Consider the following 16595-nt stretch of genomic DNA (forward strand, 5'->3'; position numbering starts at 1 on the left):
GCAGAGATAGCAGTGCGGAGTATCCATTAACTAATGATACTTTGTGCTTGTTTTCTCACTTTCAAGTCCAGTTGCTGGGAAATGCCTTTGTGATACAGATCCCACATCTAAGACGCTGCAGTGTTTGTGTATATAAATACGTTTTCTCCAAAGAGCATTGATTCCTGAAGAACCAGACAGAATGTAGAGTTGGTTATTAAGGAAAAGAATTGTTATTTCCTTGGTAGAAATATTGTGCTGCTCTCTTTTCCTTTGCTGCTGATGTGGTGCCACCTCCTGCCGGCTCGGAGGCGGGGTTGGACAGCCGCGGGTCCCTGTCCCTCGCGCGGGCCGGTCGCTGCGCCGTGACACGGTGACGCAAACGGGGTGTTGGTTTCTGCCGGTAGGGCCCGTGGCTTGGCGTTTGACGTCACTTGATGAGGTCAGACTTGGGCTCAGCGCCGGGCGCCCGGTGGCGGGGCTTGTGCCGGGGGGGGCGTGGCCTCTCTGGGGCCGTGCGTCGGGGGCGTGGGTGAGCCCGCGGTTCGAGGCCGGGATGCGGCGGGCGCTGCCGCCGCTCCGCGCTCTCCTCCGGGCCGGCGCCGCGGGCCGGCCGGCCTGGCTGCCGCCGCTCAGCGGGCTCTGCGGCGCGGCCGCCGGCCTCCCCCCGCCGGCGGCGGAGAGCAGCGGCAAGGTGAGCGCGGGGCCGCGGGCAGCCCGTGTGTCCCGGGGCGGGCGGGGCCGGCCGGAGCGAAACCCGAAGGGGTTTGTCGGGCGCGGGCTCCCGGGGATGCGGGGAGCGGGCCGAGGGGCGGCCGGGGGACCCGGTCTGTGCCGCCCCAGCCGGGAGGCGGTGACCGGGGGTTCCCCCCCGGCCAAGGTGCCGATCTGGCCCGCTCGTTGCAAAAGAGGAACCGCGGAAAGCGGCTTCGTCCGCCTCCTTTGTTGTTGCAGCGCTGCTGGGCTCCTCTGTCGCGACGGATGTTCCCTTATGGTCAAAAGCAAAATTATAGCCGTTAATTTTGTTATTTCCTTGTTGGACATACCCCGAATTCCCTTTGTAGTTCTTTTTTTTTTTCTCTGTATACTCTGCAAAAGACTTTTTTTTTTTTTTTTCCCTACATTGTCGTTCGCTATAAAATTCACGTTTGTAACCTTCCTTATTTATAGACAGCAATACTAATGTGAAGAACTGCATTTACTACGAAACTGTTACAATATAGTCTCAGTAATTTCACATAGCAGTTCCCAAAGCCCGAGGTAACTATGACGTGTTTATCAGCAAGCCTGCGGAGTCACTGGTGTTGCAGTTGGGTTATTTTTGATGTAGCATTGGGGTTTCTTTTCAAATAGAGGATTGATGAATATACAGGGTAGAAGGAGCTTCAGGGGGCGTATTTGCATGTAAAACTGAACAAAACCCAACTGCCGAGTGATATGGCAATATGGGTAAAGCGCTGACTTTATCAAATTAAGCTCTGCTGGGGAATGTACTCTAACTCGCGGGTTTTCGAATGTCGCTTGCGTGTCACGGTTTGAGAAGCGGCGGCAGCGAGAGCCAGCGTGCCAGGGAGCAGCTGTCACCGCGTCACCTTTCACGTTGTGGCCGTGTCTGTCTCTGCTGTACCCAGCTGCGGGAAAATGCGCCAGATGAATAATTGATGAGGAACAAAGTGCTGCCCAAACGGGCAAAATCCCTTCTCCCTGTCAGTCTGTGACAGGCCGGGGTCACGTCTGCGCCTGTTCTTCCCATCACACCCGATCTCAGCACTCGATTTCTCCCTCCTATTTCACCAGATGAAAGAGGGATTCATAAATCCCAAGAGTCCTCGGTTCCATTTTAGGCTTAGGAGAGAAATGAGGCTCAGATTACAGGCCCTTTTTGGTCCGTCCTTGTCCAAGCCGATTCAGTGCGGGTTTCGTTGCTCGCAGTCTCCTCAGGCTCATCACCCGAACCCCGCTGGCCTCACGCTCCTGCTCTGGGCTCATGAATCCAGCTCTGCTCTTCAAAGGCAGGCAATGAGATCAATTCTGGTAACTCAAACAGCGTCTTTGTTGAAGGAGGTGCTAACTTGAAGAGCAGACATTAGTCTGCTGTATACAAAACTAAGAATTAAGTGAAGCGATGTACAAGGAGCGCAACAGATATCTAGCTGTAGTCAAACCTGTTGTGGAACAGAGAAGTGCAAGGGACAGTTTTGATATCTAAACGTCTTGTAAGGGAGGAGCCAAGTACAATATTTGCATTCAAGACGTACCTGCTGCTGAAAAAAATACTTTTGTTTACTTTGTTAGTAGTTTATTTTGTTAGTGTTCTGTGCATTGGAATTACCTGTGGAATAGAGCAAGGTCAAATGAATCAGAAGTGCAACTTGCTGGCACAGCAGCCAGTGTTTTGTACCTGGTTTTATCCGTTTAACTCAATTTGTCCCAATCTTCTGAAATGTCCTGGAATGTTCAACCTGCAAAGCAGGGTTGAGTTCCCGAGGCTGTGTGCGTGAGGAAAAGGGAGCTGAAGTGCTGCTTTTTCTCACAGTGGGTATGGCAGTGCATGGTTATGTCTGTACGGCACGTTAAAATGCACAAAGTTAAAGGTCCTTCTCTGTTTGCGTTGGGCTTTACCTATTGCGAGCTTCATCAAACGGGCGTAAATAAGGGCATAAGTAATGTACTCCTCCTTTCCAATTCCTCCTTGCAGCTCAACGTCCTGCCATCCTTTGGGTTTCTTTTTGACATCGATGGTGTGCTGGTACGAGGAAAGACTCCGATTCCTGCTGCGCGAACAGCCTTTCAAAAGCTAGTTAATTCTCAGGGACAATTCTTGGTGCCTGTGGTATTTGTCACCAATGCAGGGGATTGCCTTCGCCAGAAAAAAGCTGATCAGTTGTCTCATCTACTGGGAGTGCCAGTGAGTAGCTTAAATTTTCCCTTAAGCCCTCTGAAATGCTTTGCTGGAGGTATTATGAAAGTTAAAAGTACTGTCCAAAGCTAGTGGTATTTCCATTGGTAAATGTACTGATTTTTCCAATGGTAATGGTGTTTCCTTGCAGCATTATTATTGTGGGAAGAAATCTTGCCTTTCCTTCCGAATTTAAGAAAAGAACCTGTGTGCCAGTAACATGAAACTGTGCTTTAGCAAATGGAATGTCTTCTGTGATAACGCGTGAGACAGGAGTTCTGATTCCTCTTCCCTTTTGTTTTCTAAATGAATTTGGTGATCCTGCAAAACTAGGAGAGGAAACCTGGTGTTCATGCTGAGAAGTGGAATTCTGGAAGCTGAAAGGAGTGTGTGTGACGATTTGTCAGTGATCTGTTTTTCTCGGCGTATCATCAATACGTTGTCTGTGAAACTTAGGAGAAAATGATATAGTAGAGTTTTAGGTAGAGATGTATGATTGGTTTGTAATGCATAGAATTTTTCACACCCATTAATTAAATCTACATATAAGTAACTTATCTGAAAAACAACAGACTCCTTTTGTTTTTAAATCCCAAACAGATTTCACAAGATCAAGTCATGATGTCACACAGTCCTCTGCGGATGTTCAAACGTTATCATGAAAAATGTGTTCTTGTATCTGGACAAGGACCGCTGCTTGATATTGCTCAAGAGTATCTTTAAAAAAACACAACAACTTTGCACTTAAGCGTTGCCCTTAATCAAGGTCAGGGGATCCTGTGGATCAAGTGAAGACCAAATATTTCGACACTAGAAATCCAGTAATAAGCAATGGTAGTTCTTACTGTGATGTCAAATTTATGTTTTGAAAATGGTTCCTGTGCTGATATTTGTTTAATGTTGATCTATGCGTTTTTGATGGGGAAGGAAAAAAATGAAATAATTAATTTTTTGACTGGTGTGTCAATGACAGTTCAGCACGAAGGGCTCACGCTCTCTGGAGGACGAGAGCGTGACGTTCTATCTGTTGTTCGTCGCATCTGGCTTGAGCTCAGTGGCTCGGGATCCGCTCGGCAGCGTGTGGCTGGGCTGGGTCGCGCTGCCTTTGTAACCAACATCTACAACAGAACTAGACCTGAAAATATTTTGCCGCTTCTATACTAACTGCCAAAAAGAACTTGAGTTATGTTGATGTAGCAGGGGTATCAAAACTTCGAACTCTGATTTAATGACCTTAACTTTTGCGTAACCTTTGCTCATGCTTCCAGTAACCCCCTTCTGTACTTCCTCCTTTATTGGGAATTTAATTAAAGTTGGTATAAATAATAAGTTGTAAAAGATGTATATGCAACATTTAAGTATAAGCTTTATTTCCAATACCGAGATGAGAAAAAGTTACTGAAGGAACATTGCATTTAACTGTCATTTGTTGGACATGGCTAAGTGCAAAGTATATTACAAGACTGAACGCAAAATATAAAAAGCATATTTCTGGTAGACAGCGTTTTCATGTGGGATAATCTTATTTAAAAATAATTTTACAAATGGCCTGTGTTGTTAATTACAGTACAAAATCAGGTGGCTTAGTTTGTATAATCATTATATTTAAACAGCTCTCTTGTTTTGTATTGTAAGAAGTTGTCTCAGTATTGAGAGAAGCATCACAACTGCTTTTACGTAAATGAGTAGGTTTAGTTTGATTACCTCTTGTTAACTAAGTTTAACTTAATGGGATATATCAGCATGTAAGAGCACTGCTATGCAAATCGGGAGGTTCTTTTTTCCCTCTTGCTTCTTTCCTGTTTTTTTACTTGTTTCGGTATTTATCTTGCCTCCCTGTAGAGCAGAATTACACCGGAGTGGGCAGGTTTGCAGGGGGCTGAGCTTTATGGGGTTTGCTTGTCCGGCCGGCCGTTTGTCCAGCTGGCTGTTTGTCCGGCCGGCCGTTTGCAGCTGCGGTGGCCTAAGCAAAGCCATTCGTGGAGACAGTATTTTTTTCCTCAACTAGCTCATATTTCTTTCCTGTAATAATGACACAGGATGTTGTCCTGCTGTCAAATAAACTTCGTTTTGTGCTTATGTAAAGATGACCTTGGAGTATTGCAGGTGTAGAGTGGATTCTTGCTTTTCATCTCATATTTTGAGCAAGATTTCTACATAATTTCTGTCTGAAGATTTCAGACATGCAGGTCTCCCTTTTATAAATAACAACGTGATCATCTTTTTATCTCCCAGAAGAAAAAAGTCAGTCTTTGATGTGTTGCTTTCATTCCTAAATAATTTCTTTCACCAGATAAACTGCATGTGTTAACGTTGTTACAATGGAATTATCAGTTTTAAAAATAGTTGACTATAAGCAGTTGTGTATCCTTAATGGGTATTTCCCCAGCCTTGGTTTCTGTCAGCCTATTACCATCGAAACATTGCGGGAGAAACACCCTTTGCTAGATGTAGTTGACCATGACAGAAGACCTAATGTTCTGGTGAGTATTTTTGTTTTAAAATTCTTTATTTGCTCATTAGGTGACATTCTATAACAGCGGTCAGTATTTAAACTACTGAGCTAATGTTGTTCTTGCATTGTATTTTGACTTTGCTTTTCTGCTTCTTTATTGATTTTGTTACATCATTTTCAAGAACAACTGTAGACTTTCTTTTCTATCGGTGGTAATTCTTTAACATAATCTTTGATTTTGTAAATCACTGTTGCGGGAAAACTTATAATTTAGTACAGATACCTAATTGAAAATCTGTCTTGGAAAGCTTATTACATTCTGCAGGTGTGTGGAAGATAAAATAAGCTTTTTCCTTCAGTATAGGATTGTCTTGGTCTTGTTTCTAGGCTGTGAGGTTGCTTTGATTGTAAATTAATGCTTTGCAGGTAATTAATTTTTCTCCAAAGCCCCCCCTTTGTTGTTTATACCGTTATTTAAATATTACCATTACATACAGTATGGTTTCAACTGGATTGTGCAGAATTTCAAACAGAAGTGAATGCATACACAGGAAATACATGTGTGTATTGCACATATTCAGGGTCAGTATAGAGAGTGGATTTTTCCCATGTGGAGTGAGGAAGTTCTTTGTGGTTGGCAGAATCCATAACTCAGTTCTACCCCCTTTCATCTCACTTCTCCACCACGCGGATGTAGAAGATCCAGAAACCATTAGTATATTTGTCACCGCGGGGCGTAAATCATGAAGTGCAAACTCTTATTTGTTCAGCAAATGTTAGCAGTGTTAAGAAATACGTTTTTTCAAAAGCATTTTTCAAATGTCTTGTTAATACTAGAGGCCTCTTACTCCTGTGGAAAACTAAACATCCATATTTTCATGCACAAGTAAATTCAACAGCTGCAGCTTTATGGTTAAATAGCTGTAGGAGGGTGGTGAATGTAGAACACACGAACGTGTCTGCTGCCCGTTTGCCACTTCAGAACTGAAATACACGTTTCTAAATACACCCACGTCAGGCGTTTATCAAAATAGTGCATTTCCTGTCAGTGTTGCCAAAGGCAGCTGTGGGAGCTATACTTGAATTTATTCTGTTAAAAATAGTAGTAGATGTTTAATCCTGTAGAAAACTTTTACTTTTTTCTTATTGCAGTACCCCTCTGCTGCGGAGCTTCCCAAGATTGAGGGTCAGTTATCTTTACTTGCAACTATCCGTTAATAAATATCTTCATTGTACTTTTCTTGATAACTAGAATTTCTTCTCAGATTGCTGGGCACTTCAGAAAGTTGGCTGAGGGAATTCTAAAATTTCCTTGTTAATGGCATGTGTCATTAATTTGGAATGCATCACGTGTGATAAAGCTGGGGTTTTTTTTAACGTGTGCAGTTTTCAGCCATGTGTTTTTGACGTTTCAGAAGGTGGGTGAGGTCTGCTTTCCTTTTCATCTTCCTCTGACCTTTCAAAAGGAGGAATGAATTGACGTGTTCAGAAATAATGGGTCTGGTTCGCACAGGAGTCAGGACGGTCACTTCAGAGCTGTACTATGAGAAGCACCGAGTTTCAGCACAATGTATTCGCTCTCATCTCACCTGAAGTACAGGAAAGTAGAAACCGGACTTTAGGATTTAAAAAAATCCATGTTGGATTGTTGCTGGAGACCAGAAAAATGTCTAAAAACAGCATTCAAATTTTGTTTTAAGACTAACAAGATGACATCTCTGATGGATTGTTTAAATACTGTATGTAAGCACAGAATTCACAAAAGTATGGAAGAGTTAGAAATACAATTTAGAAGTTAATGTTTTGTGGTGCTATGGAGAAACCTGGCCAATAAAAAAAATCTCAAACCTGTAGATTTTGCAGCGGGGTCTCGTTACTTCCGAGATTTCCTGTGAGTGAATGAATATGTAATATAGTGAAAGTTAAAGTTAATATGACTATTTCATCGGTTCGTGGTTAAATCAAATGACTCGTTCAGCCTCTTTAGACCAGGTTTTAGCATCAGAGATTGGGTGCCCTGTTAACTAACTCCATAATTCTATTTTGTAATTCTTGTTCTCACAGCTGTTGTTCTGTTTGGGGAGCCGGTCAGATGGGAGACCAACCTGCAGCTGATCATCGATGTTCTGCTCACCAGCGGCTACCCCGGCAATCCCTATCGGCACCAGCACCGCCCGCACATCCCCGTGCTGGCCTGTAACATGGACCTCATGTGGGTGGCCGAAGCGCAGTCCCCAAGGTCAGGTTACCACCTCCGTCCGTCGCCGCGGGTTTGGGCTTTCCTCATCTCTTCAGTAGAAGTCAGAGTCGATACTTTCACACAAAACGCTTGCTGTAGCATCTCAGCTTCGACTACATCTCTAAAGCAATGCACTTTCAGCAAATGCTGCCTTATTGCTGTCTACGTTATCGCATTCGGGAAATCAGTTATTCAATGTAAAAGCTGCTATTAAGCCCTAAACCTTTTTGTTTCCCCACTCCTAGAAGAGTAGAGAAATATGGGGTTTTGCCTGAGGGCCCCGGAGTCTCAATTCAAAGGAAAAAAATGAAAAAAAATTATCAAGGCCATTGTTTGCTCTCATTAGGTCCTTTGGTATTTTTCCCTTTTCCACCTACGCTTTCTGGTGGGGTAAAGAATTGACTGTGCTGGTTGAAAGCGGTGAGTGTTTTGAGCTGAGGACAATACAGTGAGCTCTTTAGGGAACATAAGAAAAAACAAATAGAGCACACAGAGCACAGTGGCATGATCTCTGGTAGTGGTTTTGTTTGATTTTGTTTTCAACAGAAGGTAGTTCTTTAACAATTTTGTTCCCCCGCCCTTGCCCCAGTCTAAAATGTGAAGATACACTGAAACAGAAATCATTATTGTGAGTGGATTGCTGCTTTGATCTTGGGTCGAAGATCTTGTCAGATGTCCTGACGTGGATGCAAAGACCATCTCTGATTAGCACATTAGCAAAATGCATGTGTGATACTTCCCGGCTAGAGTAAAGCAACCAATACATCTACAGTGAATAACAGGTATAATTTCGGTTGTCTCCTTTGGGAAAGATCCAGTACAAGGTTTCATTTTTTTCCTCTGAGTTTGGCAGTGTGACAAGGCTGCATCCGTCAGTGCCATTATATAATACCATGACTAAGTTGTTTTCAGCTGTTGCTAACAATTACTGCAAATAATTTTATGCTTATTTCTTGGTATTTCACAATACAAAGGAACAGACAGGGTGGAGAGAGGGAATGAAGGGTTAATTCAAAAAAGCTAATTCTGTACCACATTTGAAAGTGCTACAGCTGCTTCCTTTTTGTGGCTTTTTCCTTAAAAGACTATTTTGATTTCTAGGCCCCTACAGACTTTATTTCTTTATTAGAGCACCTCGTATATCTCTACTGGGTTCTGATGCTCATTATATTGGTGTTTTGCAGGTTTTTAGGCTGTAGATACCTGGTTTGAGCAGAAATACTAATCTATGTATGTTAGAAGTTACCTAGCACCTTTTCTTAAGTCGCGTGTGTAATTTATTGTATATAGAACTGTTGTACAGCAACTTCTTCTTCTTCTTAGGGTGTTTTGGGTAATTCCATATTTCTCAAGTGATATCTATTAGTTCATCTTTAATCCCACATCCTGACTTCAGTAATGAAGTAAACCTGCTTTTTTTCATCATGAGATTGCACTTTATAAATCACTGATTTACCGGCATGGTTGATGACCCATCGTCAGTGTTTCCACCTTGATCAAAAAGCCTGAGCTATCAAAAGCATACCGTAAAATTATAGTTTGTTCCTTGATCCTCCTTTCCATCTAGTTTTTTAGAGAAACCCATGGGATTTTTCATTTCCATATTACAAGTGGGTTTTGGTATACTCTTGTGTTTAAGGAGAGATCAGTTTTCCTTCTGTCTGATTCTAACTTTCTCCTCTTTGGTAATTCAGTTGATTCTGCAGAGCACAGATCACAGGCTAGGCATCACTTCTGTGACTACGGTATCTACTTAAATGCAAGTAACACTAACACAAACCACTGCTACGTTTTAAAAATAGATAAGTCTGTTGCGCTGTCCCAGTAACGTGTTTTTATTGTGGTATTTATTGTTCAACTAATCAGCACTTGATTTTCAGTGAAACAGCTGTGGAAATGTTGCGTGCGAACTGAGGGAGATTTGACAGCTACAGGATAGAATTTATTCCTGAAAGATCATGAAATCAAAAAGCCGGGTTTTCTTAAATCTATATTAAATATAATTCAATTTGTCTTTGTATCTGTGTAGGTTTGGGCATGGAACATTCATGGTATGTTTGGAAAACATTTACAAGAAGATCACTGGCAAAGATCTGAAATATGAGGCCTTAATGGGCAAACCCAGTAAGCTGACGTACCAGTACGCGGAATATCTCATCAGGGCCCAGGCTGCGGAACGACAGTGGAAACAGCCAATTCAAACGCTTTACGCTGTCGGGTAAGGGGTCGGACCGCTAACGAGTACAGCAGGAAATCACTCGCAACATAAATAGCAGCAGAGAAAAATACATGAGTCTTACTAGGTTGTTTCTCATACCGATACTGAAAAGTCAGCAAAAAGGCTCCTTAACTCTGCTTTGCAAGTGTTACCGAGCAGGCACTTTATTCAGCGTGCTGGACGCAGGGAGGATCTCTCCTCTAACCAAGCGCATGGCTCACGCTTCCTGGTATTTATTACGCAGGCCAATTGCATATTCATTAGTTCTTACTGCTTAGTCGATGCATTAAACATAGATTATTTACATAATCATGCCCTTCGTCGGGACTCCTGTTTTGGTATTTGAGGGTCTCCATCTGGGGTCTCTGCTCTTGGCAGCCCGGTACCCCCGAGTCACAAGTGTTGGCTCCTTGTCCTGGGTTCTCGAGTGCGCGTGTTGTCGGTTTGTGCTGCTGCGCAGCAAAAGCCACGGAGCTCTTGCTTTATCTGGTGGAACATCCCGCTTGTCCAGCCTGCAAACCAAGGCCGTCGCGCTTTGCCTCATGGCCGGTCTCTGCAGAGCTGTTGTTTCTCTGTTAAATTCCTGTTACATTTTGCCTAGTCTGGTTTCTAAGACTTCTGTTCCTCTTATCAACACCATTGGGACCCCCTAAATTTCTTGGTGCTATGTGTACTTCTTACAATGTTTTCAAGTCTCACTGTTTCTAATTTTGAGAATTAATAATGCTTTGCTCTTTCTATGTGTAATTTCCACAAGAGTGCTTTATATTCAACTAAGATTTCCCCTGGTCTTGTTTTTTTTTTTTTAAACATCTGTAACAGGCTGTGCAACTCTAACAAAGAAAGATTTACATGGGTGTTTATCAGGTTTACTGGTATAACACCAACAAGCTTTGACTAAATGACAGTTATTAGAGAATGTAGAGCTGGAATTTGTGAGGTCGTGAAGCTTGGTCATATGCTACTGTGTGTGCTATCACATCACAGAATCCTTTTCATAGAAAGAGATAAGGCTGCATTGTATTAAAGATTGTTCTAGAATCTCCAGTATGCTTAGAAATATAATAAGCTCAGTCATGGACTGCTCATACCTGTCCTTGATTTCCCCTCTTCCCATCTGCAATTTCAATATGGAGAGTTATTCACTTTTATCATACGTCACGCTTAATGAAAATGGTATAATAAAATAGCTATAGGATTGGATTTCTTCATGTCTGCATACTTCCACATAAAGTTATGTAAAGTATAAAATGAACCATTAAATCAAAACTGTACAAATGACTTTCATACAATTGAAATTTGACAACTAAAATTGCCAGGCTGACCAAACTTTCTTCTTGTATTTCCAGAGATAATCTCATGACTGATGTCTATGGTGCTAACCTTTACAATCGCTATCTTGAGGAGAACTCCAGAAAAGGCTCCAAATCCCGGATTCAGGCCAAAGCCGCAGGCGGCAGAGGATCCACCGCTCTCTCGCAGGATGAGGACATAGACAACAGCTGGGAGAACGAGTTGGCCTCTGCAGCTGCTGCCCACTGTAGGTCTGTCCTTGTTTGTACGGGGGTTTACAACCCTCACACCGAGGTCCCCTTGGACACCGGGGAGAGCTTAACTGAAGCGGTGTTCCATGGCCACAGAGATTTTAGATTTGATCCTGGCTTAGTAGAACCAGATCATATTGTACCAGACGTTGATGCTGCTGTAGACCTGGTCTTCCGGTTGGAGAACTTTGCACCTAACTGAGATGCCATGATTTCTTAAGGACCGCTCAGTGCTATGCTTTTCTTCCCAAAAAAACCACACCGTGCTTTAAAATCATGCCACAACTGCTGCTTTCTAAAATTTTTAACTTTTAGATTAATAAAATCTTACATTAAGTATATTAATATACGTAGGTATATGAATATACTTACTGTAAGTATATTAAATATCAGTAATGCTTTTTAAAGTACTTTGAAATATGCAATTTCTTACTTTAGTTGCCCTTAATTGTCCTCCTTTATGTTACGTGCTTTAATAGCAATTTTTCATGGTAGCTTACGCACGTTACTGGTACTTAATCCCCACATGACAGTACATTCTTTTGTTTGCTGGAAGGTTTTAGCTTCTCGGTATTGGGGATCCTGAGGATATCAGATGGTGGTGCTAAGGTCATTCACATGGGTACAAATTGGCTGGTACGGAGCACAACGTGGATTACTTACTGCTTGGGATTCTGCAAGTGACGGGTGTGATTTCACATCGCAGCCAAGGTCAAGTCCGTTCTGCTGCTTTGTAGCTGCTCACCTGTAGCCCCGCAGCCTTTCTTTTTATGCGTTCCCCCCTGTCTGGAGCTGCCGTTGCATCTCTCTACTCTGACACGTAAAGCCTTAATGGAAGCGCCCATGTGAGGTGGAGAAGGCTGAGTTGTTACACCAGTTTGGGAACTCTAGCTGAGCTGAACACAGTCGCGTAAGGAAACACAGGGTGTCCTCTGTGGCATAATCCCTGGCCTTTTTCTCTTTGCCTTTTTATCTGCACTTTTCTGAGGAATTTAGAAGCTTAGAAAGCTTTAGCAATTATGTTTCAGGAGTTTTTGTCGGTTGGACTTCTCCACTGAATGAGTGACTACTGTTTGGGCAAAAGTGCCTAGTGATTTACTTGAAGCTTCCTACCACTGTGATAATTAAGCGGCCTTTCGTTCCGTGTCAATGTTATATGTTGTTTGGTTTGTGGATTTTAGAGCTGTTCATTTAAAAAAAAAAAAAGTAATTTATTTTATGTTATTTTTGTAAAATCCTTTTAAACATTTTCGTTCAAAAGATGCCTTTGAAAAGATTTTTGTGTTTATTTGTTACAACACAGTATATGGTGTACTTGTGACATAAGCCAATTAAGTGTGTTTAAAAACAAGGTCAACTTATACACAAATATCACTTAACACCACCTTGGGGACTAGCCAAGTTTTTATACTTGCTTTTTGTCATTTTGGTGTGGTTTAGGGTTTTTGTTTGTTTGTTTGTTTTTAATTATAAATCGTACAAACAAAAATCGATGGGTCTTGAGTTTTCCCAAGTTCTTGCCGAACCAGAAGAGCGCTGGCTTAAAAGCACTTACAGACAGATGGTGGCATAAAGTGACAGGATTTCCTGGCCAACTTCTTCACTGCTCATTATCCGGAAATCGAAATCTCAAAACTCCCGTCGTGAAGAGAACGTTGCTGCTGTGAAGTCAGAGCTTTTTTGGTTGTGTTTTCTCCATTTGCAAACTGCTGTTATCCCTCTCTCTGCTATCAGGATTGTTCATTCACTCACAATGTTTTGAAGTAGCTTTCATCATATCTTGCTGGATCCAGCTTAAGTACACTGTATTTCCTGATTCTTCACTGGGAAAGTATTACAGCAGCACATTCTTGCTTTTTCGTTGTCACAATAAACAAATAGATACCTATTTCTTTAGGACTTTTCTGTAATACGCCAATTATTGCAAAGTATGCCGGATCTTTTGAAGTAAAGGTTGTAGTTTAGTAAAATGTCAGGTGACCGAAGTTGCGTTGTTTCGATACTGAAGCGTGTTGCAGGGCTCTTTAACTATTACCAGAAGGGGTTTCAGGCTGTCAGCGAAGCAAGGAATAAAAATGTGAAAGCTGATGAAGAGCAGAAGGTGTTCGATTTGTTTCTTCCTTTTTTTTCCGCAGAATATGCATGAACGCTTGAGAAGGTTCATGAAGGAACTGTGTATATACTTTTAAAATTTCGTCCCTTATGGAAATGTTAACTTATAATGTATATGTAGAAAAAAAAATCCTGTTTGGCTGCTAATGAGCTGCTGCTGTCTTTTAACTGAAAGGAAGGCAGGTTTTTATTCATAGTCTATACCCCTCTTAGGCCATTTAGTGAGCTATTTCATTCCAGTGAGCTAGGCAAATATTTTGGTGATGTATCACGAAAAGTCGATTTTTAAGGAAGGATTTGAAGGAGTGTAGTGAGTTACCGTGGAGGATGTTTACTTGGAGCTCTTGCCAAACGTGAAGGACTTTGCAGCATCCACTTGCCAGACCCTCCCATGACTTCCCTGCAGCGCCGAGCTGGGTACGTTGGAATTAGCGTGTTCCCTAATTAGCACTGCGAACACCCAGCAGAGATGGAGCTCTGAGCCTGAATTCAAGTTGCTTCCTCGGTGACGTGTCCCCGTGTCTGTGTGCACTGAGCGCTTGCACTGCAGTTACAATTTTGAAATAATACTCCTGTTAGTAGTATAGCAACCTACTCACACTTTGCAAAATGAGTAGAAAAGCAGGTGCGTTCCTCTCTCAGGGAGTCCTGCTTGAGTTTACACCTCTCCTTACATTGCTGGTGAAAATATTGGTGTGAAGGTGCTAGTATGTGAGTCAGGCAAACCTTTGATTCCACCTGCTTTACTCAATGCTGAATTCCAGCAAAAGCCTTGCCATCTTTATTTTTGTATTAATGTGACCCCTCAAAAAGCAGACATTCTTCACTGTGTTATTATTTCGTGTTTTACAAATGAAGATGCTGCACTGACAGACTTCAAAGTCTTTGAATTTCGTGCCCCCTGTTCACTCAGGACGTGGTATAGATGAGAATGTTTTTGAGAACAAGCGTGATAAAACATTGCAGCAGAGTTACCACTGTAATTTCTAACATTTCCTGCTATGGTACTTTGGAGTGAAATTTAGTGATTCTTCGTTAGTAACAAGCTAAGAGATGGAAATTCTTAGAAGAAATCTCCATCTCTAGTACTGCAAAAGTGCTTTTTTCAGAGTTAAGGAAAACTGAGTTTAGTAAAATGTTCTTTCACTCAGTGAAGAGTGAGATGAATGAATATTACATTAGGTAAGAAGAAGACTTAAGACCTTGTCTTAACCTTTGCTTTCCTTTCCTTGAGTGTTCTCTTACCTGGAGTTTCACTTATCTTCTTCAGTGTGTTTTCAGCTTCAACATTTACCTCTTTGAAATACACAGTATTTCCCACTTTATATTCAATGTATTTCAGTGATAACACAGGTAAGCTATTGGATGTTACAACACATCTTTCAAGTTTAAAATGTACTGTACCTAAGTGACCAGGATGTGCAGAAATAAATCACTGAAATCACTTTTAAAAATACTTTTGAGGATCTTGCTGTAGTTTCTTCTAAATAGAACTTTCCCTTTGGCTTGCATAGTAGTGTTTTTATTCTTGATGCCTTTTGTTCTATAAAAAAGAGCCCTCAAAAACAACCTTACAAAAATGTCCTGTAGTTATTTTTGCTAATACAAAATCGACAATTTTTTAAACGCCAATCTTGTGTCATCTCCAGTATCATGTGTCTCTCTTTAGAAGCATTTTTCAATTAAACTAAAGTTAAAGGAATGTATGAGACTTAAATTTTAAGAAAAACAAATTTTCAGGTATCTCCTCTTTGATATAAAAACATAGTTGCATTTAAAATTAAGTTTATCATGTTGAAACTTGAATAGTCTTAATGTAATGAAAAGAATAATGTGTTTTGTAGTACATCCTACATTTGTTAAATCAGTCTCCTACACCTATTGATACCACTTCCTATGGAATAATCTTTTCAAATGGCAGAATTTTTTACTAAAATGCCATATCCAGGCAACTTGTCTTAAAGATGTGAGTAATTCGTGATAATCTGTTGCAGCATTTTGTTGTAGTTTACTTCTTTCTATAAACTGCTGGATGAGGTTGGGGTTTTTGGTTTTGTTTTGGTTTTTTTTTCTTGGGACAACTCCTTATTTCGCTATGTCTTTTGTTCTTCAGCAACACAAATGTGATTCTATGCTGTGATATGGTGTAATTGAATCATATCTAGAAAAACTAAAATATTTCAGTGGTAGCAGGAGATGAAACGCAGCCTCTGCAGCGCGGTGGGATCGGCAGGCGACTATCGGTAAGAATATCGAAAACACGCGAGCAGGAACTTCGCGTCCAGAGACGCCTCGATCCCAGTAAGATGCGGACGTACCCAGAGAGGCCCACGCACTTGGGCAGAGTTGAGGTCTTGAAGCGCAGGAGCTATTAATTCTGGGAGAATGCTGAAGAACGTACGCGGGGTTCGGGCCGGGCGTGGGGTGCAAAGGTGTCAGCGTTCGCACATGGCCTGGCTTCGCTTCTCCGCTATGATCTCTAGTTTTCGAAGGGGATTTTTTGCCATTTTGGTGAATTAACCTGCTTTTGGCAGGAGACAGTGAAATGCTTAAAGTAGAAGGTGGCTCTGAGTTAATCCCCAAATTAATACGTGGTTCTCTGAGATGGTATCTGTGGCGTGCCTCCTAAAAAGCTCCAAATATGTAGTTGTGCAGGGCCATCCCCTGTGAATGTGAACAGATACCAATAGGTAGTTGCCTTTGGTATTCACACAAATTTCTTCAAAGTGGCACCTGCCTTTTCAATAGCCTTGTCACCTAAAATCGAGACTCTTGAAACAGAAATCTGTTTAGAAAGGAGACCTTGCTTTTTTTGGTACCAGGTGCTGGGGGAATTTCCCAAATCCAGCACACCTATTTCCAGTTTCCAGTGGTTATTTATACATAAAGAATAACGAAGCACCTCATATCTAATGTAATCTAATCTAATATCTAATATAATAATATCTGTACTATAATAATTCCACCTATCTATTACATATTCATGAGATTAGGCAAGATATTTCTGGAGCATACGTAGTTCCATTACGCTGCATTGGCATATTAAATTTGCGCCTACGTGAGTGGTCTGGTGGTCATTTGGGGAAAAATACCCTTACTTATATTATCTATATGTGCAATTGAGCCATTGCAAGACACAGACGTGTTCA

At 41.7% G+C, this 16595-nt stretch overlaps 1 protein-coding gene across 1 annotated transcript; it reads left to right on the top strand.

Moving 5' to 3' along the window:
- Positions 1 to 535: 535 nt before the first annotated feature.
- LOC135993024 (haloacid dehalogenase-like hydrolase domain-containing 5) lies at positions 536 to 13453 on the top strand. The gene is made up of 8 exons (XM_065642604.1): positions 536 to 673; positions 2678 to 2887; positions 3479 to 3591; positions 5268 to 5361; positions 6486 to 6519; positions 7398 to 7572; positions 9602 to 9790; positions 11140 to 13453. Exons 1-8 carry the CDS (start codon positions 536 to 538, stop codon positions 11534 to 11536), a joined length of 1350 nt encoding a protein of 449 aa, XP_065498676.1. The 3' UTR covers positions 11537 to 13453.
- Positions 13454 to 16595: the final 3142 nt, after the last annotated feature.

This window comes from Caloenas nicobarica, chromosome 11, assembly GCF_036013445.1.
Source record: "Caloenas nicobarica isolate bCalNic1 chromosome 11, bCalNic1.hap1, whole genome shotgun sequence".
Taxonomy (NCBI): Eukaryota; Metazoa; Chordata; class Aves; order Columbiformes; family Columbidae; genus Caloenas; species Caloenas nicobarica.